We start from the raw sequence: 27,013 nt of genomic DNA, 5'->3' as shown, positions 1-27,013 counted from the left end.
TGCATCAATATTATATCATGTATTCTTATATTATATCAACCTTTTCTTTAAACTCTAAGAATAAGATGGGGCGGTACCTAAATTTGATGAATTCATTTTTAAAAAGACTACTTTTATTGTGCTGACTTTGCTTTTTCTCTTTCTCTCTTTGGGTTTTTTTTACTGGAGTTTAAAAGTCTTACATATTTTTATTCTGTGGATTTTTTTTAAAATGATACTTAGAAAACCAATCAATAAATTTGCAAATCCAAACAATAAATAAATGAGCAAATTAACAAAGCTCTCCTGGTTTTTATTATGTAGTAGTAAACTAGTATCTGATAACCAGATATTGTTCATAAACCCAAGAATATGAGCAAAAGTGTGATGCATGGGTTCAGATCAGTGGTTCCCAGCTTTTGCGGCTTGGTGGCCCAGGGAGAGAGGGGGGAACTGGCCCGCTATGCATTCACACCTGCAGTTCAACTTCAACATGAGCAGCAGCTTGATGCAAATGTGCTTGTGTGTGCAGCTCAACTTACACATGAGCTGTACATGCACGTGCATGGGAGTTGGCCTGCCGCTTGCACAAATCAAGCTGCACATCCATGTGTGCATATGGGTCCCCCACTTGTGAGGTCCCGTTCTGGTGGTGGGCCACAGTGTGATGTTTGGGGACCCTTGGTTTAGCATATAGAGTTTAGAAATGGGTAAAAGATTGATAAATAAAAGATTATTAGCCCAGGAAACTCACTGACTAATTTATCCCAAGGTTTGTTGTAAAGTTAAAAATGTGACAATCCTGCATCTTTTTCTCCTAAGCTCTCTTGCAGAGTAAACTTGTTAAATTAGCTGAAGTGTTCTTATAACCCAAATCTCTTAAGAAAAAGGAAAATCCCTTATCTCTTTGGACAGAAAGTCACAGCAACAACAGGGCTTTGGGAAGAACATTTTATTGCTAAGCATATTCTTGAACAAAAAGGCAATTATGAAAAAAAAAAGAACAGGGGAAAAAGGAAAGGATGGAGAGAAGAAAGGAAACAAAAGTGAAAGATAACGGCACAATAACGTCAACAAAAATCTTCACAGTTCTGTTCAGAAAATAATAGTGAAATGGGAGAAGCTTCTAGACAGAAATGCACATGTTCCCCAAAATCTGTCCCAAACAAACAGAGAAAAAGAAAAGAAAAGTGGGATTTCCTAAAGAAAAAAAAAAGCAGAAAATCATTTCACAAGACTCCAAGAACAGCAGCAATCTTTTACAGACATCAAGATATAATCAACTCCATATATGTCTGGCCAGTGAGGCTGTTGAAAATCATTCTTTCACATCTTTTAAAAACCAGTCTTTCTCTCTCTCTCTCTCTTCCTTTCTTTCTCTGTTGTAGTGTAAAAAATAAAATAAAAATTAAACCAAAGAAAACAAAATAAACCTCTCACACACCAAAAAGATTTGTTAGCCAGGTAAGCCTCTTCTCAAAGCATATGAGAAGGCTGCCTTTTTTATTGTTCCCATGTGCGTGTGTGCATTAGATAACACGTCTTCAAAGATTCATGCGACTTATAAACACCAGCAAGAGTAGATTTCTAAACCTAAACAGCTGATTAGATTTCATCTGTACACAGGAAAATTGTACATTTTTTTTAATTTGCCAAGTCCTCTAAGTTATGTGTTTTCCCTGTTTCTATCAATCTCACTGTCCTCCTTGTTTGCCTTTATTTATTATTGTTATTTTTTGCACATGATATTTGTGGCCAGAAAACACCAGTTGATTATTTTTACTGTACAGTAAGTTGCTCTTTAAAAAAAAATGGAAGAGATTTTTTTTTTAAAAAAGAAACAATACAACAATTAAGTACACTGAATATAATCAACAACTCAATGAAATCTCAGAGCATTTTATGTACATTAGGGTACTCATTTAGAAATTACACCAGCCAAAAAAAATTGTAGTAAAATATGTAAACAAAAAATTATTCTTATCTGAAAATTGTTTTTTTTTTTTGACACAGGTAACTGTGACAAGGTTAAAATGCACACTCTGTTCACATTTTTAAAGTTTAGATTTTTGCTGTTTTGTAAAAACATTTTCTCTTTACAACAGTCTCATTTCATATTAAGATTTTAACAGCATTTCTGTTCCAGTCATCCCATCAAACATACCATGATAAATATATCTGTGTCTGTATATATATATATATATATATTTATATTTATTTATTTATATATATATTATACTATTAATAAGCTCCTTTATTTTTTCTGTGTGTCATAAGGACTTTTTAAATTTATCTTCTTTCATATAAAAGTCAAGGGATAGGGAGCATAGGGCAAATGGAAGGACAACGAATCAGAAATGTCAATCTACAAAATTAAATTGTTACATATGAAACATACCATCTTGGTTTGGTTTGTTTTAAAGCACAATCCCTATTTTTAATTCCTCCATGACATTTTTTGGCTTGTGTGACATGTGATTTTGTCACAAGACAAACTCCATAATCTTTCCAAAGACTTTATTCAGTTGATCACTACTCTGCATTCATACAGTGTCCTATGCCAAAGAACCAGACAATGGCTCCCTTATTTTTGCTTGGACTATTCAATTGAAAATAACTACTTTGATTTTGATGCTGTTGTTTTTTCCCCATAATTGAGCAAATGGTAATCAGACATGGCTAGGGGCTTCTAGTCAAAGAAGAAACTGTTATCCTCTTATGACTTTATCAATGAATAACTAGAGCCAGTATCTGGGGTTGTCCAATATTCCATGACCATCATTTTCTGCATGATCACCATCACTGCCTCTTCCTCATCTTTCTTTTTTATGTTAACGACTTACTGCAGACAACAGATTCAAGAGACAACACAACCTGATATGTAGAGCAAACACTGTGAATGGAACTTGAGTTCATATATGGCAACAGTCTTTATTTAGTATATTTTTCCCCAAGATTTCTTCTTGACTTATGTCCTGGCTCATTCTCCCAAAACCTCTCACAGAAAATGAAAAAAACTCAGACAAAAAATATAATGAAAACCCCAAACCATTTTTTATTATTAGTATTACTATTTCTTTCCCCCTCACATCTTGAAAAAATGATACTCAGGCTGAACACGGACAGATCAGTTGTTCTGTTTTGTTTCTAATATTTCCACTTTTTTTTCTTTTTCTATTTTTTTGTTATTTTTTAAAATAATAAACTGGAAAAAAATAGAGTACAGTCAAAGATTGTGAACATCATTAAAGACTCACTTGGAGATACGAAACAAGTAAGCCGTGAAGTCTTCTGCCCTTGCAGAACAGTTCAGCTGAGGAGGAACTCGGAAGGCTTTTAAGTCTGCCAACATGGATATGCTGGGGAGGCCTTCTTTTGAACACTATATGTGCTTTATAATACAGGAGGGCAGAGTTTGGGGACTCCAAGCAGTGATCTGAAAACTTAGCAGTCAACGACTGAAATGTTTATGCTCAACATTGGTCTCAAACCGCAGACGGTTTCTCCCAATCTCGTTGGCTGCAACAGTTTTGGTTCAGTTATAGCTCATTCAATATTTATATATTTATATATAAATATTTTTGTTTTGTTTTTACACATAATATTCTTTGTCCTTGTTTTTCTGTTTCTTGTGGCCGCTCTTTGAACTCTGCTGCTTCTCCTTCATGAGCGTGCCATTGCTCTGGGCTGAGTTGCTGATGTAGTTACGCGTCTCATCCACCTGATAGGACCCTTCGTCCCTGTTCCTGTACTTGTACATGGCATACAGGAGGATCAGGATGCAGAGGGCAGCAGCAGCTACAATGCCGACGACCATTCCCGTTGTGCTGCTCGACTCACGGACCACCTCTGAGGCCCCCGGAACCCGTCTGATTCCTGGCTCCGTGGGGTTTGCTGTGGGCACATTACGGAACATGGGGGAAGTTATTAGTGGACTCTTCAGTTTTGTGCTGTCTAGCTCATAGGCAGTGGGCAACGGAAGCAAGACTATATCAGGCTGGGGTTTGAGGTCACGGTTATTCATGTTGCCAGCTGGCAATTTGGGCACCATCCCAGTCGAGGACGAAGCTGTGGAGCGGATCAGCTCAGGGGACAAAGCTGTGATAGCAGTCCTACCAGTTTCGGAGACTTTGTTAGGTCTAAAGTCCTTGGCTTCCCACTTGGGTGCGTGTGCTTTGTAGCCACCTTCGAAGATTGAAGTGGAAAGACTTTTATCTGTTACCAAGGAGAAGGTGGTGTAAAAATCTTCATCATCAGTAGGGGGTAGATTAGAGTCAAAAGTTTCCCCTGAGCCATACCCAGATATCACCAAGCCATCATCATCACAACCATCGCTGCCTTGGTCCGACAAGCAAGGTAACCCCGCCTCAGAGGTCATGGACAGGGAATCTTTGGTGGTCTCAATAATGGTGAGGAGGGGACGGAAGGTAGTGGGGAGTGTAATGAAAGGTGCACGAGTAGTAATAGGAGGGATATCTAAAGGGTCTTCTACAAGAAGAGGGATAACTAATTCACCTCCTGGACAGAAGAAAAGAAAAAAAAGGAAAAGGTTAGTTCATCTTGATTGCAATGCAAGATGTGATAATTCACCTCACCTGTCTCAAAATCTGACTGTATAAACCTGCACATGTATGTGGGCAGCTGCATGAAATTAGCAGTTTTTAAACTCTCAGCAGGGATCTACATTTTTGTAAATCTATACTCCCCTCCCCCAATATTTGGATGCAGTTTCCCTCCTCTTTCAACTTTTCAAAGACAGGATGTATTTAACCTGGTTGTTGAAGATACTCTCAGATTGACTTGCCAAATTCTAACCTCATACATTTCTTCTGTTCAATGTAATATTTTTAGAGTTTTCAGTGAATGCATGTTTCATTATAATAGCTAGTTAGTTAGAAATATGTTCACTCTTTTGTTTTAATTCATAACATATGGAAGGTTTTAAAAGTAAAACTTCCCTCAACTCATGCTAACTTCTTGGAAACTTCATGAACATATCTGTGCAATTTATTAGCAGCATTACAAAAGAAGCTTGATATTGTCCTATTTGGGGACATCTGTTGATTTTCTTGTCTAGCCAATAGTCTTTGGAGTCCCAAAAGATCCCAATCCAACTATGAATTGAGCCTTCCAAGCTATTTTAAGGTTAACTGTATCACAACTTGGGCCATTAAAAGGCTATCTCACTTTTAAAAATTTGGAATTGATCAAGTGAAGAAGCAAAGAAAAAGATACCAATCAGGTACACTTTAAGATCAGTGTATAATCCAAATAACTACAATTAGCCAAATAAAATGTCCATTCACATTTTCCAAGGACCTGGAAGTTTGTGTCCATTTAAAAATGCTCTGTTTAGCCAAATGAAAATTCTTCTACTATCATTGCTACTACTTTCATAATCAGGGCTGCCTAGAATTTGTTGGATAGGTTGGATATTTGTTGGATATTCTTGTTGAAGAAAAGAATATGTGTACTAATAAATTGTTAGAAGAAGAGTAAAGGGGCAGGATTGATCCTTAAGAGTGACAGAAAAATAATCTATATACTTCAAACAAATTGTAATCTCCAGAATGAACTGCATCCTGAGAAATCAAAGGAATTCAATTACCTGGCCATGCTTTTATGAAATAGCTTGAAAAACCCTAGAAAATAGATTTAAGTCAGATGTGCCAAAAAAAGGAAAAAGGAGTTTCCAGGAAATGATAAAAATGCCCTGGCAGATTCTTGTGTGGGTCATAAAAGGATTGATCTGAAAGAATCTTATGTGGTGATTATCAGATGCAATACAAATTGGTACTCCAACCTAGTATCATCAATAAAATTCAATTGAAACAAATGTATGTTAAGCTATTCTCAATTAACTTGCTCCACTGATTCAAAAGCACTAAGTTCCTTAATTGGTTGGGTGTGCAGTAATGACATGATTTACATAATATTGCTCTTTGAGAGGGAAGGAGATATACTCAGTATGTCACTCAGTAAATAACTGAGCCCTCCTAGTTCAAAATATTTAAATCTAACCAGAAATAGTCTACAAAGCAAATAGTATTGTTTCCAAAGAGAAAGTATATTTTCTTGCTGAAAATGCAGTAATCATATGCAAAGAAGTTATTTTGGAATTGTTGAAAAAGCTTAGTTCTTAACAGTGGAAGGATTCTCGCTTAAATCTTCCTGTACTAAGCAATTATTTTATTTAATCGCTGCTATTGTTTCAACCTGTTATCATTCTTTTTGATTTTTATTGCTGCCTGGATATTTAGTCTATTGTTAAAAAGTCATTTTCTTTAATTTGAGCTTCACTGCTGGTGATTTCATTAATCTATCTATGTACTTTTCTCATATTCTATAGCACTACAAAGGGGCTGGTTACTGTTTTCTGGAATATTTTTCAATTTTTCAGTCTAGTCTAGTTCTGGGAGTTTCTCATCCTATGTACTAGTCAGTGCTGGGTCTCCTTAGCTTCCAGAGCTAGAAAAAGTCAACTTGGTATCCTCATTTGTTTAGATCCTTGGATTGATATACAGGCATTTTTTGGAAGGTTGACATCCAATCAAGCAATGTTTTGACTCCTGAAAGTTCCCAAGCATTATTCAAGGTCTATTGAGAATGCAATTTAGCCAGCCTTATATAATAGCATTTATCTCTCCTTAATTATGCCACCTGTGATTTAGGATTGAAGTTCTAAGATTGTGAGTTCTTAATTGCCTGTCTAAAGCATCTGAAGTGCCTTTGTTATGAAACTTTCTGATTTTTATATAGAACATAGCTGAAATGTCACCTACCCAAAGCTGGTGGGAAAGACAATTCTTTTTTAGATTGAGAGTAGACTTTGGAAATCTTGGCTATTTTGCAATAAGGATGTATCTCTTTCTAATCACAATATTACTGTAATATTCTAATCTAAAAATCAAAATGTTCATTTTAATGGTTAGTTTCATTTTAGTTTCCTATATTACTAATAGCTGTTTTTTTCTTTTATCTTGACATTAATACTTATAGTCAGAAAACTAGCTTGACAGGCAAAAGAGAGGCCAGTTTCACAATAATTCAGGTTGGTGTAGTTGAGGAGAGTATTGAAGTTGGATTAATCTATAGAAATAATTTCTAAAACTACTTTTACCAAGTTTGGTAACCTCATAGAGCAAAAACAGGGGCAAGTTCAAGATATTTTTCCTGATGGCTGGGGAACTGTAATGGGCTACAATAACCTTGGGAGACAGAAAGAATAATAGCAGCTTATAAAACAGTCTGATATATAAAACCTGACTCCAAAGGAGGGCTGGGGTAAAGAAAGTGTCTCAAAAGAGACACTCCCTAATCTCTAGAAAGTAAAGGGCAGGGAGGGGGAATTGCAAGATTTTGTTCCTCTACCCTGTACTCATGTTTTTGGCTTCCTGCCTGGACTACCTCAAAGGGCTGAGAGAAACTCAGGACAGGAAATTAAGAGTAAAGTGATGTTGGGAGATATTAAATTGAATATTTTTTCTTTTAATTTATTATTTATTTTTTATCCTAATAGTCTTTCCTCCTCCAATTTTCTCCACAACAATACTGTGTTGTGGGTTAGACTGATAGAGAGTGACTGATCTAAAGTCAGCCAACCAGCTTTCATATCTAAGAATTCACAATCTCCTGATTTCTAGGCTGGTATCTTAATCATTATACAAAACTTGCTCTTCAAATGTTACGTTTTGGTTAAGGATCCAAAAGAATTCTCCATGTCAATAGAAGCTTATCCAAATCCCCTTTTTAATGCAGGTCTTTATATAGCACAGCTGTCAAACTTGCGGCGTCACATTGCCATCATGTGATGTTTCACAATGCTTTTTCCCTTTGTGGAGCTAGAGTGGGTATGGCCCACCTGTGAATCATCTGGCCCATAGGCCGCCAGTTTGACACCCCTGTTAAATGTATAGTAAGAAGGGAGATGTGGTTTCCAAGTACTTAGTTAGGAAGTGGAATACTCACGATGCCAAATGCATCAGTTTACTTCCTGGCCTCAAAAGTATTGTCAATACATTTTTATGTACTTTAAGTGACACTGTATTAAGAAAAACACTAGCCTTACTCATCTATACTGACCAATCTAATATGTTCAGTTCCTATTATTCTTCTCATTATTCTGGCTATTGCTTATTTATTCAGAATATGAATTCCCAAATTCAAAAAAATAGCCAGAAAATCTAAAGGCAGCCCAAATGAATCTTGAGTAGCTGAATCAAGCTACTAATTAAAAATTGCTGGATTAATAAAGAACAAAGTCAGACAATGTAATATTTGAAAGAAGTGACTATTTAACAGCCTTGTTCATTTGACTACCAAGAGAAAATGCAGAGTCAGGCCAGAGTCTTACATAAAATGGAATTCTTGTAGATGAGAATGTGAGTTTCCTCCTCAGCAGAAGTATGTACATCCATCCTTGATTTGGTGGAAAGGCTAGCCTGAGGTATCCAACCTTGACAACTTTAAGACTTGTGGACTTTAATACTCAGAATTCCCCATCCAGCATGAGTCTCATGTCTATAAATCTTAAAGTTGCCATGGTTGGATACCTTTGGGCTAGACTGAGTTGGCTATTCTCATTGTAATCCCTATCCATGCCCATCACCTGACATACTTCCAAGGTAATCAACAAATTTTACATACCTTGAGGCTATCCTTGGGCAGTATCATAACAAGAGGTAAAAACTACCTTAACTTCTTTAACATATTTATTTTAGTGTTAAGGATAACTTAAGCCTGACTAACTGAGCATGACATTGCATTTTCTCTTACCAGTAAGAGATAATGCAATGTCATTAGGACAAAATAGAGAAAGCACACTACCAGGGCATGTTGGCCCTATGATATAAGTGGGAACAAATCTATTCCAAATCTGTTCCAAATTTAGTTTGTTTAAAATTCTAGGTGTTGCTGTACCCACACATTGTCAAACTAATAAACTTAGATCTGGCCTCCTCCTTTTCCCTAGGTAGTTTTTGTTTCCAGCAGAAGGCAACACACACATTTATTGTGTGACAATAAAATGGGGGGGCGGGTTGAAAGAGAATGCCGCACTTATAATGGCTTCTGCTGCATCCATGGTGCCAAATCACCTTCTGTTTGTCCAGATAAAAATAAAACAGATACAATGAAGAAGCCATTCTGAGAGGATTGAGGTGTGTTTGGTGACAAATGGTATCTTTAGAAATGCAAACATCCAAGAGCTCCCATGAAAATTGCTTCCCTTTTTCTTCTTGAAATCAACACTCCGATGTCTTAAAGTTAGCATTTTAAAAACTGGGGCATTTGATTGATAGAGTTGGACTTTCTTTTAAATTAGCAATGTGGAATTAAAAGGACTATTTTTGCTTTGAAGACTACCCTCTATTTTGTTTTATAAGTATATTTATAGATATATAATTCATTCCTCTGGAACTGATCTCCAGTAAGGGCCTTTTTGACACTGGAAAAGATGGAGTGTTGAAAATTTAATGAGAGCCTTTCTGAACTGAATAGTTTGTGGGCAGATCAGGAATGCGTAGAGCACCAAGTGACCAGCAATAGATAGAGAGCAGAAAACAATAGAGAGATAATTAGAGAATCCTCTTGTTTTTCACTTTCCTGAGAGAGAGAGAGAGACAGTCAGGAGGAAGAGACAGTGACAATTGTAACAATGTCTCCTATAAAGCATGTTAATAACTATACACAGGAACACAACATTCCTTCTGTCCTTCCAAATGAAATAGAAAAACTTTAAATGTCAACTGAAGTGTATTGCACAAGTTTATTTCTTTTCACTATAATTCAAATAAACTTTTAGGAGAAAAAGATTCTTCTTTGGGAAAAAAAATGCTCAAATCATTATTTTCCCTTTTAAAAGAGAAAAACATGGAAGTTTGTACTTTGATTCTTTTTTTCACCTCTCTTCAGGAAAAAAGAAAAGGTATAGGGCATTTTTAAAGTCCTTTAAAAGTGCTTTCTTGTTAGCTCCTTATGCGCTAAGCGGATAAAATATTCAAAGCCACAATGCCACCTTTTGCTTCTGGAAACCTGATGCTGATAAAAAGCTGCATTAGCAGTTAAGTATTTTTAATATTCTCTTATCTCTTTCCAAGCTTAATTAATTAAATCTGACAACTTATCCCACAAGGAATGGGCTTTTCTCTTCCATTGTGGAAAGCCTCACCTGACAGTCTGACAGTTCAAGAAAGCCACTGATGATCTGTCATGAAGAAAGTTGCCAGCATATAAACTCCACTGATTCACAAAGATTGCAAAAGTGTTGAATCTCGTGTACAAGGGGGCTGCTCTAAAAAGCAGCAAAAAAGAATGAAACTGGAAGCTAAGGATGTTTGTAGTTCAGTTGACTTCATATGCCCTTGTCTGAGCATATGAAAAAAATACAAAAATATGAAAAACAAAAACAAAAAATATATTTCTGGACCATTAATGAGGGATTTTGTAGGCTCACAGTTTATGGATGTGCCAATCTGTTTTATTTCCAGGAAGGTTTTAATTTTCCTGCTATAGGGTCTCACATGTCCTTCCTTTCAAGTACTGTAATATAAAGTAGATGGGCATCTAAATGCAGAATGAAATTGTAAATGCTATCCTTTTATTCTTAGTGTATATACTTTAATATATGCAACTCTGATAGACGCTAACTCGGATCTAATCAGATGTTTAATTTGCCAGAAACTGCCTGGGACCATAATTTATCATGAGCAACTGAGATTAACTACTTGGGGACTCTTTACATTTCTTTACTCAGAGACATTTGTTTGTTGGTTTGTTTAAATTATCGGCCACCATCTTACCACTGGGTAACTCTGGGCAGCTTACAATGATAAAAGATAAAAATTATATACACTAAAACATCAATGTTAATATAAGGCCAAATACTACCATCTAATTAAAAATGAGGAGGGTGGGAGCAGAATGGAAGGGGAGGTGGGATCTGTTCTTAATCTATTCACCAAAAATTGAGACACTTTGGGTCTTTAACAGCAAGAGTTACCTTTATGGATAGTCAGCTGATCCTAATAGAATTGAAGAAATAGAATATGAGGTGAAGGATAATGAGAAAGACATTGCAATGGATGTGGGTCCTGAAAGTCACCTGTTCCTAGTTCTTAGAGGCTGTCTGATGGCTACTATTCCCATGGCTACTATTCCTGGGGCATTGTCCACAGAGTATTCAAGACAGTAAGTTTTATATGCCACTTAGTTGATTCTGCCTGCTTTTTGGTGGTCAGCTTGAAAAAGAAGGATCTTTCTTGGTATCCTACCAACACAACTGTGCAGACTTGTGCAATAAAGAGACTATACTGTACAAGCCTAGAGGCTAAACTGAAAAGATAGCCTTTGATCTATTCATTTTTACCAAATACACTTTTTCTTAGATGTCCTCATTTTATTTCTTTCTTCTTTCCTTCTATTCTTTTTAAAACGGCTGTTTGTACTGTAGTTGCAGTTTAGCGAGCCAAGTGAATACCATTTTCCAAGTAATTATCATTTATTCTTAGAGCTAGAGTTCATTATTGTATTTGTCTTCATGCTATTCTTTAGCTCATTTAAAAATCTCTTCTGTTTTCACAAAAATAACTTACACTTTTTTTCCTTCTCAGACATCTAGACAGAAAAGTAGAATGTTTATAGCATAGGAAACTAGACCCAAAGTGCACCTGAGAGTAGCTTCTTGACCAAATAAAAAAGGGAATGTGATAGCTATACTTTTCAGAAAAGCACAGATTTTGGGAGCCAGTGTACGTAATTTCCTTTGTACTTTTTTGAATATCTATTCAAACATATAAAAGAAACAAGAGACAATAGAAAAGTACAATAATTCTAGGGTGGGAAAATAAAACTCATTGTGTTACTGTCCTACAAAAACATAAGCATATAATTATCAACAATACACATTGAATGCAGATCATAAAAGCCAATGCTAAAACAAATATTTTGCAACAATTAAGTATAACTATGGAGCCAGAACCAATTATATACTGAAAAATAATGGAAAAATAAAATACACACAAAAGTGAAAAAAAATCTGAATAAAAAATAACAAGAACAAGTAAGCCACTGTATTTTAAAAAAGGGAGGGGGAAACCAAGAAAATTGAAAATGAAAATTGTTCAGGAAAAAGTAAAAAAATGTAATTGGTAAAAAACAAAACTGAAAATACATATGAAATAGTCAGAAAAAAGCATCATACCACATCGATTTCATATTGTCAACTTACATCAACAAATTGCCCGCATGTTTTTTGGCATGAAAGAAAAATTTATAAAAGAAAGTTGTGTAAGAATGTTCTTGGATAAGCAGAATTGCCACATTCGAGAAACTTTTTTATTTTGCTATTGTTTTTTTTCTTTTTTAAAAAAACTTTTTTGTTCAAAATTATTATTTTCATTATTTTAAAGTATAATAATTATATACAACAAAGGATGATAAGGGAAGCAACAACACATACATCCACACCACGTAACATGAAAAAAAAAAATCCTGCACTGTAAGAAATTGGAACATTTTTCCAATTGTTTTTCTTATTTATTTGGGTTTTTTTCCTGTATTTTTTGGGGGAAAAAAAAGAATAGTTCTTCTGTTATGATTTCATTTTTAAAAAAACTATATTACGTTTTTGTTACCAAATTAGTGTTTATTTTCACCTCAGTCGATTGGAGGCTTATTTTCCCAATTACTGCTCCCATGCATCCAACATCAATAGAACTTACTTAAAAGCAGTGCTCAGTGGATCACGTCCTCAGTGGGAATTGAGATTGACTCATTTACCCTTTCTTTCTTTCTTTCTTTCTTTCTTTCTTTCTTTCTTTCTTTCTTTCTTTCTTTCTTTCTTTCTTTCTTTCTTTCTTTCTTTCTTTCTTTCTTTCTTTTCATTTTTTTAAAAGAAAAAACTTTTATTTTTCCCTAAAATTTGGAGTGTGAAGGTTTTAAGGAATGGATGACTGCACATAAAATTTGAAACAATGCTAAAGAGAGGGAGGTGGGGAAGTGAAGGGGGAGTCATGGGAAGAAAAGATGCCTCAGGAGAATGAAGTAGGGATATACAATCTATGAGAGTACTACACAGATGAAGATGATAGGGGTGAATGTGTAAGTCAGTTGCCATGTCCATGTAAGTGCGGAACGAAGTGATCTAGCAGCATTAGAGCTTCTGGCTGTAAGGAAGGGATGGGCAATATACAAAAACAAATGAGCATATTCATGCCCATCAACAAAAAGAAAGAACAGAACTCTAACATTGACAATCTCACAAACCCTAAGCTGCAACTTCTTCAACATGCAAAATTTACTAAGAAATATAATCATAATAACTATAACAGTTTCAGTAAGGTTCTCAAATTATAAGAACAATTCAAACACTTTCCTATTTAAAAAGCAGTAAAATATACAAATTAAATATAATCATCAGATTGAAAAAAGAAAATATAATTTATGCATAGGAAGGGGAGCCACTTCAACTGCAGCTCTGCTCACTTTCTTTGTCTCCAGAAGGTTTTCCCAGTGTTTCTTCAATGGTTAATATCAAAGTTTTCTTTCAGTTTGAGGGATGGGAGTTCCCAGTATATTCAGACAAGCTAAATCAATTTGTCATTAGGGATTTGTCATTTTTATTTCTAATCCTTATCCCAATCTCATATCCAATTGAAGCTAAAATTATACTTTAAAAAATATTTTTTCTTCTTTAAAAGAGTTCTGCAGTTGAGGTAGTCCTTATTTAAAGACAAAGGCAGAAGGAAAAAAAATTAGAAATCAATTCAATAATATTTATGTTGTCAGATTGGAACAAACCAAATCTAAGATAGAAATCTAACATTTGAAAAGAAAAGACATCAAAATAGGCATACTTAAAAAAGAGCAATTTATTCCCAGCAAGAAGAAAGACGAGAACAACTGCTTGGGTTTTAATATTTTCATTTGATTACTGATTTCAAAAAAATATCCACACACTTTCAGAGATGAATATACCAGATGCACACACCAAAAAGGAACAGACAAGGCAGTCTAGGGACACTTTTATCATCTCAAATTCTTTCTCATTTTAAAAAATGTTTTTAAGTCCCTTTTTTTTTTTCCATTAAAACATTTGGCAGTAAACAGGCCACTAAAAACCATCCCTTTGTTTTCCATTTGCTTTTTTAATTTTTATTTTGAAAAAAAATTGTCATTTTCAAAAAGCAAAATACATCATTATTGGGGAGAACGTGCAGTCTGGATGTACGCCATAAACAGACATAGGATAATATGTAAGAAACTAGCTAAAATTGACACATGGGTTATTAAATAACTTTATCATAGGATGTTAATAATAATGCATGCTTAAAGTAAGTTGCATTTAGGGAAAGTAGAAGAAACAATAGCAAGCTAGGAGTAGATGAGGAGGAAAGGAGAAGGAAGGTTAGCAAATGAGGCAAATTCAAGGTAAAGGGCGTTTGCTTGCATGTCATTCCACAACTGTCCAGTAGGGGCAAAGCACATTCCAGAGGGCATTGCACAAGCTATGGGAAAGATAGTAAGGGCAAAAAGGAAAGATGGACATTGGAGACAGCAGTAGAAAATCGGTTTGCAACTCTTTATAACACAACTCTTTGGCATCACAGCCGTATGACCCAAACTTACAGTCCTCATTGATTGATTGGTTGAATTTTGTCAAAAAACAAAATTCAATAAACAAGAACACTTTAATGGAAGAATAGTCTTTTGGAAGCCTTTCTCAAATATCCAGAAGACATCTGGCTAGGGGAGACTATTCTATAGGAATTATTATTACTACCAGTAATAGTTATTATTAAACTCTTTTTTTGTGGCAAGACACATGCAGTTTAATCCTTTTTAAATTTCCTGAGAAATTTCATAAGAGACAATTGTGATTGCTTTCATATAAGCATGCAGGCCTTAGTTGTGTAAGAACTCTCAAAGACATCTGCAGCTTGTTAATCTATGTATGGCGGAGTATAAAGTGTGATCCACTGGGACAGCACAAAGTATTAAATCTCCCCAGAGTATAGGAAGTTTGGAAATTAGTCCCAATCAACAAATGCATACTTTGCCAGACAATAAAGGAACACAATTGTCAGTATGTGCAGATTCTGGTCACAAATCTAGATAGTACAATAGGAGGACTGCAAGGTTGAGTCTTTTCAATATTATAAAGAGGTGCTGTTAATTAGCAATATCTTAATAAGCCCTGGAGCTTCGTAAATTTTAAAAGCTAATGGAGGGCGGTAAACTTATGCAGGAATATGCAACAAAGAATTTAAAAAGCTCAGTTTACTGGCCAGCTTTCAAAGCATGGCCTACTATACTTTCAGACCCCACTGAAAAAAGCAAAGGCCAAGGGGATAGACTTAAAATTCCAGGTACAGTAACACCAATGTAAAAAGAGGATGTACCCTAATATATTCTTGGATAACTTACTGAAAAAAGTGTCCCAGTCTGGTTGAGAATGGGAAGGGTGGAAGTGGATGGAAATTAGCACATCTCTGAGAAAGGATAGAAGTGCCAGGCCATTTTGGCCATCAAGATGGCCATGCATGGCAGAATGACCTTTGCATCTACTGGAGGTGTGTTTTAGATCTTTTATTTTCATATGGGGATTAGATTACAAGCAGTAACAGTTCAACCAAGACAAGAAAACCTGGCTGGGTTAGCTTCATGGACTGTAGAGTCGATATTCAATTAATGGGACTGAAGCAAGTTGACTTGTAAGATGTAATTTGGCAAATACTTGAAGAATACAGGAAACTGGACAGTATTATGATTTTACACAATATAATATGACTCTTTATCATCACACTGAAAGTGAAGTCCTTAGATGCTATTCCCTGCTAGGAGTCTTAGTCTCTGGCCTAATTTGGTTTAAAGACATTTCACAAATGGGCAGTTGTGCCTTGACCTGATTTCTAATAGGTTTCTGTTCACAGCTTTTACAATGTAGGCAGTTACCATGGATTTAGCTTAAGAATTCATGTTAAAGCACAGAACGCTATTGTACTCGCTCCAACACTGATCATCCTGCAAATTCAATCCTAAACAAATCCTCTTGCTTTAAATATTTTTGCCTTCAAACTTAAGACAATGCACCACAGATATGGTCTGGCCCCGAGACCTTGCTCCGCTATCTCCAGTGAATGTCACAACAAAAATAACAGACCATTGCTGGGTGAACAAAGTATATTTAAAAAAAAAAAACTCATTAAGTTTTTCCAAAACAAAGGTATATTTGATATTAGCTTTCTACAAATCCAATTATTTAGAAAAGTGTTTTTTGAACATATGTTGAAAATGTATTTAAATTTTTTTTTAAAAAAGCATACAGGTTTCTTGTAATGATTATCTCCAGAGGTGGTATTCAGTAGGTTCTGACAAGTTCTGGAGAACCAGTAGCGGAAATTTTGAGTAGTTTAGAGAACCGGAAAATACCACCTCTGACTGGAGTTTTTACAGTATCCTTCCCCTGCCACGCCCACCAAGCCACACCCACAGAACCAGCAGTAAAAATATTTAAATCCCACCACTGATTATCTCATATCTTCTTTAGGCATTTCACTTTTGCATTTTTCTTTCTCTTCCATCTTTTTACTCTGCTTTATTATATTGCACCTAAATGGATAACTATTGCTAGAATACTTTTCCTCCATCCCTGTAATTATACAATTGATACAATACAGGGGCCCTGCCTTAACATACTCCCTGAGAAATGAAGAGCAAGGTACACATGACTATTTTTCAAGAGTATGTAATCCAACGCTTTTCTCACTGCAAAAAATCTTCATATTCTGAATCTGTGAGAATTGGCTTTCTAAATTATAAGATTTTAAGATTTGCATAATATGCTCATCCTGCCACCAACCAGTTAAGTGTGCTACAAGAATACAGCATGTGTGTACAACCTTTCTGAAAGTGTCTATGTGTATGTGTCTGTAACAGAAACAGAGAGAATCTGTGTGGTCTAGCCTGACTTTCTGTCTTTGTATCACTAGGCTTCCTAACTGGTTTGTTCTCAAAAGATTCTTTAAGATTGAATGCAAACTCCCCTTAACAAATCAATCAGTTTTAGAGATAAGTTCTGTCCAAAGTTACTGTTTCTTTTCCCATTTTCTCATAACCTTCAATATTAATTATTATTGAGTGTAAATAATCTATACAATGACTTTTGTGTCATTAATAACCATTACGTTTTGAACTTCCTGATCATTAATACACAATTACATAATTACCAAAAATAAAACTTCATAGTGAAGCAAATCTAATCAGATAGAATGCTAATTACCAGAAGCAGAAAACTCATCATTTCAATCTTTCTTCTGTTATAGAGTAAGATGTTATATGACTATATTTTAATATAAAAGAATATTAGATTCTCATAGACACTATTTGTCTTTATCACTGTTTTTTTTAAGAATTTCAACTTTATTTCGTAGTTTAATTTATTTACAATCCATTAATTTTATAGTGACATAAATTGCTGTTAAAAGAAACAATGTATAATATACAGTTTTTGGTCATGATTTTTTTTAGATACCATATGTTGTATTACCAACATCTGGAAAGTGTAATCTGAAACCTTTGGAGACTATCAGTTTTGATTTGAGACTCTTTGAAATATTAAAAAGACAATTGAAGAGGGAAGCTTGAATTGTATAAAATCATCCATGGCATGGAGAAAGCATGCAAAGTGTAAAGAAAGCAGACACTAGGATCAGGAATCTAACTGACTGGAAGATTTAAATCAGCTTAAAATATTACTTCTTCACATAATGCATAATTAAGCTATAGCAATAGCTATGAATGTGGATGCTGTTAATAGGAATTTCATGGATACATTCATAGAAGATAGCTCTATTAATGGCAATTCAGACTTAATGGTAGCAGTGAATAGGGAAAACATTCTCCAAATATCAGTTTTAAGGAAGAAATGCCAAGACTGAGTGCCACTTGCTTGATCATTGTGGAAAACAAAGTGCTGGACAAAGATGGACTTTGGCTTGATCTAGTTAGGATTATTCTTGTGTTCTTATAAAGGACCCATAGTACAGCATATAACAAAAGCATTCCAGACAGGTGATTATCAACTCTTAATTGTAAAATCTGTTTTGAACCAGTCAGAATCTCTGGAAAACTCTTTGGGTAAGATGGAGGTTATATCTGAGACTGCCTGATTTTTGACTTGGGCCTAGAAGCAAGATTTGTGCCTCTTGTTAATAGAATGGGGAACCTATAAATTTTAGGTTTTCATTTCCTTTGAAGAGGATATAATGAATTTTTCAGACATAGAAGATTATTTTGGGAGATAAATCCTGCCCAGTCTCAGAGAAATAGCTGAAGAAGCTTTGAAATTAGGCTCTTCTAAATTATTTTTCTCCCTTAAACAAAAATGTTATCTATCTATAGAGTGTTGGGTTTTGGGGGGAGGGATTCAGATGATATTTGAAGGCATAAATACTCCACACGAGGAAATCAAGTTAGTCCAGTTCTAGATTATAAAGTTTGTGGAGTCTTTACAGATTGGAGATGAAGAAAAGTCATCTTAGTCTTTTTTATTTTTAGGTAGACAATGTCTTTGAACCTTGTCTTTGAAGAAGGTCCTGATGGATTTTTCCAGTTATTAAAGAAAATCTGATAACATTATAAAGAGTATATCACTCTGATCAGCTAAAAGGAAAATGAGATAAATAAACTAGTGTAACCTGACTATTGAGATATAAGTTTGTGTTGCAGTTTGTCACAATAAAAGTAATCAGATAACTACATTAAATCACAAACAAATTATTCTTCATTAACTCCTTTGTCCCTTGGAAGCATGGTGGTGTATTGCTAATTTAGCAGCCCAAATTCAATCATAGATATGTGATCTCAGATAGGGCTACAAGATCTGTCTGTAAAAAAAAAAGTCAGTAGACTGTTAAATGGTAGCTCTTGTCTGACATCGAGTGATCATCCTGATATTTGTAATCCAAATTTGGTAGCCCTACACTGAGGGAGATTCCTATTCAGAAATCATTTAATGAATTGCATGTTTAATATTATTCAAACATATCCAGAGTTACCTTCTTTGTAAATATGATAATGAGACCCAATGTAGTCTCATAGTGTGAATCTATGATTCTCCTGATTTCATCTGCAATGGATGTTCCACATCTTATGGAATATAGTGAGCAAAAATTAAAAGTCTTGATCTATAATGCATGCCATTCTAGATACAGGTTTTGTAGAAGAGAAATATAATAAATGAACACGGTGACATTGCATATCAACCTTTCACACTCAAGTTACCTAGAATGGCATATGTGCAACAAGGAGAGTAATATTTCTTTTCCTTATGATGGCAGTGGCAGTCCCTCAGTTAATAAAGTCTATAAAATTTTCAGTGGGAGATACAAGTAAAATGACACTAGAGAATCTGAAAGGTAACACGTTACCTTATTGTAACCCTCTGTAGGGAGAGCTGGACTTCAGGGCATGCAGCTGTTATCAGATATGAGGAAGCCACATCTGAAATAATTTCCCCTTAAATGAATAGGCAAGAGAACTACAGAAACAGCCTTTGACAAAAGTTGAAGGGAAAGACTGCCTGCATTTGAAAAACTCCCAAATACGTCTTATCCATTCAGAGCATGTGGATTAGAGCAGGACATTTAATGAACTATAGTAAGCAGTGGGCACAATATCTACAGGTTAATCAAAACATGCTACAGGATTGTATTGTAACTATCCAGTGTCTCTTAGGTGAGATAGGTGCTGGAGAAATATGATTAATCAATGAAGGACTGAACAACCAAATAAACAAACTGGCTGATCCAAGCTGAACCCTTCTACTGCTCCATTAGCTCCATTAGCTTCTCTGTTTCAGTTGAAAGAGTTAAATTAGCTGATTTTATATGGGATTTGCCCTCCCTTTCACATTCTCTGCAAAGAGCAAATATATTTCTACAATCTCTAATCCAAACAGAAAACAACACAATACAGAATCAGCAAATGCCCAGTCTCTTTATTTATACGCCCAAATTCTTCACTCTTCTAGTTCTACTACCTTCCAAAATCTTTTGTAAGATAGTCCATTTTCCTCCTTTGCAGACAGATAAGCATCAAATTCATAAAATCTTTTACCTTCACCACCTAGTTCACATCTTCTCCTGCAAGCCTGTAAACACACCTAACTGCACAAAATTGAGAAAAATACCTTTCTCTGGTTAGTCTGCTTTTCCTTTATTGTTTTATCTCCAGTGCATTTCAGGTGGAAACACCTGACAGTGGTGTATAAATAAATATATACACTTATACCCCCTTTGCTGATACATGTACACACATAAACTTTATGTAACGAAAAATGAAGTATGACAGATATGATTCTCTAAGCAATAGTTAGGTACATTTCAAAATATATGTTTTTTCTACAACTACCTTCTTCTAAAGCAGATTCAGATATGGTTAATAGAAATACAAATGAAAAGTAAAAATTGTTCCAACAATTTAGGTTCCTTTGAAATAACAGAGACAGATAAAAAGATGAGGTGCTGTAATATGCACTACATGGGTGAAACTACTGGAGACACTTAAGAGATACTCTACTGAACTAGGTCAATGCCATGTCAGTAAATTTTGTGTTATATTTAAGAACTAAACAACTCATCTATAGAGTGTCTTGGTCATCCAAGTTATGATTGTCCCAAAGATGCTTTTCAAAAGCCAACTGAACTTTCTCTGTTTTTCCTTGAGCACATTTTGCTTCTCACCCAAGAAGCTTCTTCAGTTCTCACTGAATGGTATTCCTTGGAGTCATCTAGTCATTAGCATTCTGAAGGTCAATCATTAGATCTCCAAGAGTTGTTGAAGCCACCTGGAAATTTATCTGTACCCGTCAGGGTCATCTGAATCAGAGTGTAAAAGGGTGTAAAACCTTCTTGGGACTGCTGAAAGGACTGTGTTGTGGACAGAGATAGATGATGATGTATCCCTCCCTCTCTATTGAAAGACAGCTGTTCATTTAACATAGATGGCCTCTTTGACCCCTCTTTCAAACCAGTGATCTGAGGGGAGGATATAACACCACATAATTTATGTCTACAATACAGTCCTTTCAGCAGTTCCAAGAAGATTTCGCACCCATTTGAAAGTCCAGTTGCCTTTTGAAAAGCACCTTTGGTACAACTAAACAATTCCTAAACATGCTCATTAAACTGAGCCATGTTCACTTCAGTTCCTTAATGACAGATCAGTATTCTTTTACAAGGCTAAATATCATTAATACAATCCTTTTAGGCAAGGTTGAAACACTTGTGGCCTCAAAGAGTTGCTTTTTCTGGCAGCCGTACACAGAGTTTGATAATTTGTCTACAGAAATTCTCAACCATCCAGGCTGTCCCAAAGGTGCTTTTCAAAAGGCAACTGGACTTTCTTGGTTTTTTCCTTGAAAATGTTTTACTTTTCATCCAAAAAGATTCTTTAGAACTTTTGAAAAGCATCTTTTGGTGATCACAATGTGGTTAAAGAATTATGGTTTAAGAATAGTTTCATGGATGAAGATTTCCCAATGTTACTTCAAGAAATCATTGGGAGTTGCCCAGTTTTCATGTTACAGAAGCATTTTAAGGGCCACCATAGAAACCAAGAAGCATATCTGGAAAAATCACAAAAGTGTGCTGATTTTCAGACTGCCTAGTATTTCAGGCAAAATAAATTATTTAAAAAGAACAATTTCTGTTACAAACGGACTTGTGTAGGTATTTAATTACCTGAAATGAATTATCCATGAATGATCTCTTATACTGAACATAAATGAAAACTTCAGCCTAGTTAAATTTGATCTTCCAAACCCTAACAGAAATATTACCTAGATCTCTACATGATTAAATCAGCCTTTTGAACTTGGTGTCCTCTCAACTTCCAGAAGTCTAAGCCTACAAAAATGTTGATGGTGGTGGTGTGTGTGCATGTGTGTACAAAAAAGTTAGTTCTTTTAGGGTTTCAATGGCAATGATCACTATAGTGGTGATTTATGCTGGATAAGACTTAGGATTTTAGACATGTAGCAATAGAATTTATTGATGCTTTCAAGGATTCAATAGAAATCTGCAGATGTCACTTTTTTCCTGTCACACTATAAGTCTCCTAGTGACAGATGAGGCTAAAACAATATTCTTTTGTTGCTTTTAGGAGTCTGTATTTCTTTATTTTGCACACGTGCATCCACATGTCAATTTTTAAATTATTTTTATACAGTTTTCCAATATCTATCACCTTTCCAAGTAATAGTTGTAGTTACTACTGCAGAGCTATAATTTCCAGGACTTCATAAAGAGAACTACATTTCTTATAACCTCCTGATATGAAAAACCTTTGTTACCTCCTATGCTTGTTTTTTTCTCATTAAGCTTTTTTACACATTGCTACTGTTGGCAATACTTGGACTTTATATCAGAATCAAGAGGAAAAGAACTTTTCAATGTTATTCTGACACAGATTCATTTAAAATAAGAGAACTACATAATAAGTGGGACTATTCCCAGGAATATAATAGAAAACTTGACAAGAAAAATGCAAGTTATTTATAGCATCTTTCCATTTCAGGTGAGAAAGCAAAGATATTCAGTCAGTGCTCCCCAAGCTGTTAGGTTCCAGAGGGAACCTTGAATTGTTTATGAGAATCTGATGCACAGTGTGAGTGAGGCTTTAGTCATTGCATGGAACGAGGGCAATGGTCTTGAATCAGAATGTACCTGCTGATTCTCTCTGCTTATCTGTTCATGAACCCTGGAAAACTTCTGTTTTTCAGATGTGATGGATCAGCAGAAGAAATGCTTAGATGTTTGTTGAGCAAAATAAATAGCAAATCTGACTGAATGTAGGTAAAAGGCTCTTATTAAAGATTATCTTGTGGTACAATGAATGAAAAAAATCTGTTTATTTCTCCACTGGACAACAGTTATCTGCAGATGAGATAGCCATATGCAGATGGCCATAGCACAATCTAGTTTGCTTAGCTATATGAGTTCATGCCTATTGATCCTGAGAAAGTGACTCAGGATCATCAAGGGCTCTAAGTGGAGTCATTATGCACTAGAGCCATGCCTCTCCTAGGTGTGGTTGGATTAAATAGTAGTAAATGCATTTTAGAGTGAAGAGGCTCTGCCAGCTTTCAAAGAACAGTGATCCTCTTTCTCAAGAAACCATGCTTTGACACAACAGTTCTGGGTAATTTTTTTCCTATCTCCAAATTTTCATTTTTAGGGAAGGCTGTTAAAAATGTGGTAAGCCTTCAGCTCCAGATAACCTGGAGGAAAATAATTATTTGGGCCTTTTCAGTTGGCTGTCAATTATTGATTGCACTTGTAGTTGACATGTGACACAATTGGATCAGAGACAGTGATTTTGATTCCATCAATCATAATAGCCTTCTGGACTGGTTTTCATAGTAGGGAAGGCAGAGTTTTATATTTATTGTCCTTCTTCCTCCCAGGCTAGTTGGTAGGAGAGTAAAAGTCTTACCCTATAACCTTGCTTTGCAGAGTTCCTCAGAGCTCTCTCTCTCTCTCTGACTCTGTCTGCCTGCCTGTTTTTTTTTCTCTCTCTCTCTTTCACACACACACATACAGAGAGAGAGAGAGAGAGAGAGAGAGAGAGAGAGAGAGAGAGAGAGAGATCCTATTCCGCATCTAAATGAAATAACTGGGTAATGTTATCTCTTAAAACTGGGTTTAGTATTATCCTTATACTGAGACACAATTTTACATCTGTGCCACAGGCTGGCCAAGTGATGGCATCAATGATCTTTCCCAGTGCCTAAATACTCTGTTGTCTGGATAAGGAATTACTGGCTTTGTTTCAAGACTAGCAAGATCAAATCACTGAGGGTTTTAGGGCTCCCTGAATCTTTAAATATCTAAATCTAAAATCTTTAGATCTGTCTTTAGCCCTGGATAGGATAGCATGCTTCCGGATAAAACAGATATGCAATTCTATCATTTTGGAGTGGGGGATTCCGCTAAGAACTTGTGCACTAATTGCTGTTATTCCTGGATTCATGTCTTGATTGTTTCACACTTGGACTATTGCAATGCATTCTACTTGGAGCTGCCCTTGAAGCCTGGTTAGAAAGCAGAGTTAGTCCAGAATGCAATAGTGTGGGTTATGGGCCATATACTTAATTAAGACTGCAATCCTTCAGCATTCCATAATATGGATTAAAAAAAAAAACTTCGTGAGAGGCAGCCTGATATTAAAGGGAAATATCTAATCCAAATTCATATAATTTATTTGTTTGTTTGCCATTTCCCTCCAAAGTGACTCTGATCATGTTATAAAATTCTACAGTTCTTTTAATTTCTAAGTGCTAGAGCTTTGAAAAAGGTTTATACCAGAGGGTTATATTGCTATGTTGGTAGACATTTGACCAGCATGCATCCAGCATCCAATAGGTCTGAGGAAGGTTATTTGCCCTGTAAAGCTTCAGTCCCAGATTTTCATCTAAAGTAGGGTCCTGATCAAAGGAGTTAATATATAAAGGATCCTTTTGTATTTATTTTTATTTATTCCTGATCTGGTCTCCTTTATATATAGGTCATTAGCAAGGAAGCAAAAGAGATGCTTTTCCTATGTATGAGTTAACTATAATCATGCCTGTTAGTATTAGTACTCCCTCTTCCATAAAATTGAGTTAAACATAATTAAAATGGTTAAGCATGTTTAAACTAACCTGAAACCACATAAATAATGGTCCAAAGTTTACCTTCTTTGTGGAAATAATATCATTAAGAAAGCAGGCTGTGTTTACTAGATTTATTGATGTTTACTCTCCTTTGTTTGTTATGAATGCATACAGTTTTCTGAAGAATAGTTCAAATGGTTGATGTCCAAAGCAAATTGGGTATTAAGAACCATCAGGATTCTCTAGTCTTCCTTTGTGCAAGTGAGAATTATTTTAACACTGCAAAAAAACAGAAGTGCCAGGGATCGCTTTCATCTTTAAAGAAGATGGTTAAAAGAGATATGCTGCAGGCGTAACATTAAGCACAATTTGTTTTACCAGATGTTTCTAAAAATACTTGTATGGTTCTGCTCTCTCTGTCTCTTTTGAAAAAAAAAAGCTTTATTTTGGAGAGTGTTTCATGCTGCAAGAAAAAAATAACCTAACAACACTGACAGATATGGAAAATAGCATCTGTTGAGAAGATCAGAAAAGTTCTACAATGGACTGTTTGTTTTGTATCTCCTGTTAAAAATAATGAAGGGAGGCAGGGAGGGAGAAGAGAAACAAGCGAGGAAGGAATATATATAGGTCTCTCTAAACAGTTTCCCAGAAATGCATTTTTTCCCAATAATCAAGAAACAAAATAAAATTAAAAAAACCCAATACTATATATTTCTGTTCCTTATTTAAACACTTTCTGTTAAAGTTTCACCATTTTATTGAATAATCTGAAATCTCTGATAGGAAAGAAAACATCTATGCTTTAACAAGGGCTGTTACTCAGGGGTGGGATTCTACCAGTTCGCACCTATTTGCTAGAACCAGTTGTTAACATTCCAAGCAGTTCAGAGAACCAGTTGTTAGAAGAAATTAGAAATTAACAGCCTAATCCTGTTGCTTACAGAAACTGCCTCTCTGTTAACCCTTATTACATTCTTGGCAGGATTAGACTTCCTGTCTCAGAAACATCTCTGGAGTTTTTTTCCCTCCTTTGCTAGTACTTTGCTTGTGTGGAGTGACCATTCAAAGTTACAAGGGCACTGAAAACATGATCATTTTTCACACTTATGACTGTTGCAGCATCCCCACAGTCATGAGAGGTCAAACAAGGAGATGCATGCCTCGATGTGAGTGATGTTGAGTTGGCCCTGACCAGCCAGTCACATGACCACCAAGCCATATCCACCCAGTCACATGACCACCAAGCCATGCCCACCAACTAAGCCATGCCCACAGAACTGGTTATTAAAAAATTTGAATTCCACCCCTGATGGTACTTCAGCAATAAAAAGATCAATAAAATGAAATGAAACCAAATTCTTAAAATAAATAAATAGATAGATAGATAAATAAATAAATAATGGATCATTCATAGTTCCTAATAAATATCTTGATTATTTTAAAGAAACTTTAATATGATTGCCTTGTTTTCCATAATAAATCCATATTATATAATTATAATATGGATTTCTCTTATAATTTGTTACAATTAAATCCTAAAATAATCTTCATTTCACTAAATGATAACAGAAGTTTTCCCACATTTTTGTTTCAGCAATTAAATTTGTGGTTTATTTATTAATGTACTCCGATAACTATCTGTAAAATTACAACATATATAATCCTTTTAGATAATATTAGTCATCTATGTTTTATTTTTAAATATAACACCAAATTTGTCTCATTGAAAAATACATCATTTAGAGCCAGGTATTTATTTATACATGAACATAATTTGGATGAATTTATCCTTAAAACTAAAACTGCATCCTAATTTGTTTTCATACAGAAAGCATAGAAGCTTATGAATGGTTAACAAATAGGAAGAGATGAAGAAAAGAGTACATATAATTTAACTGATTCCTCATCCTTCCCTTTTTTTCCTTTTTTTTTTCCATGTAAATAATACATGAATCAGAACCAAATAGACTATATAATGTTTCAGCAGCTACATAAAGATGCCCAATATATCCAGTGATTAAAATGGCAGACTCAAGTGATAAAACGTTTGGGGCAGGGGGAGGAAATGTAACAGACTGTTAAAATATTTTTCCAATTTTCCAATTACCTTCCTTGCCTTCTTCCAACCATCAGTATATGATCATATATATGATATTTGATTCATATTTTTAACAAGTCAACAAAGGAAATTATGAAAACACATGTTTAATTTCAGCACCAGGGACAGTTCCCAAGAGTGTCCCTACTTCAAATCTGCTTTGATTCTGATAACAGATAACAGATAATCAGAGTTGGAAGGGACCTTGTAGGTCATCTAGTCCAACGCCCCGCCCAAGTGGGAGACCCTACACCATTTCTGAGAAATGGCAGTCCAATCTC

The 27,013-nt window shown here is 35.2% G+C and overlaps 1 protein-coding gene across 20 annotated transcripts in view; it reads right to left on the bottom strand.

The window, feature by feature from the left end:
• Positions 1 to 916: 916 nt before the first annotated feature.
• NRXN3 (neurexin 3) overlaps positions 917 to 27,013 on the bottom strand; it is a 1,274,597-nt gene continuing 1,248,500 nt past the window's right edge. For 14 of the 20 annotated variants that reach the window (XM_087922064.1, XM_087922055.1, XM_087922056.1 and 11 more), the window contains one exon: positions 917 to 4,497. In XM_087922064.1, coding sequence (XP_087778190.1) covers positions 3,572 to 4,497 — 926 coding nt within the window. In that variant the 3' untranslated portion in view covers positions 917 to 3,571. Of the gene's footprint in view, positions 4,498 to 12,205; positions 13,143 to 27,013 lie in introns of all 20 variants that reach the window. The other 6 variants (XM_087922067.1, XM_087922068.1, XM_087922069.1 and 3 more) reach the window with 2 other exon arrangements.

The sequence above is a fragment of the Pseudonaja textilis genome, chromosome 1, assembly GCF_049901715.1.
Source record: "Pseudonaja textilis isolate UNSWEBS1 chromosome 1, rPseTex1.2, whole genome shotgun sequence".
NCBI lineage: Eukaryota > Metazoa > Chordata > Lepidosauria > Squamata > Elapidae > Pseudonaja > Pseudonaja textilis.
Note: the sequence above shows the minus strand (reverse complement) of the source record. Positions and strands in the feature narration are given on the sequence as shown.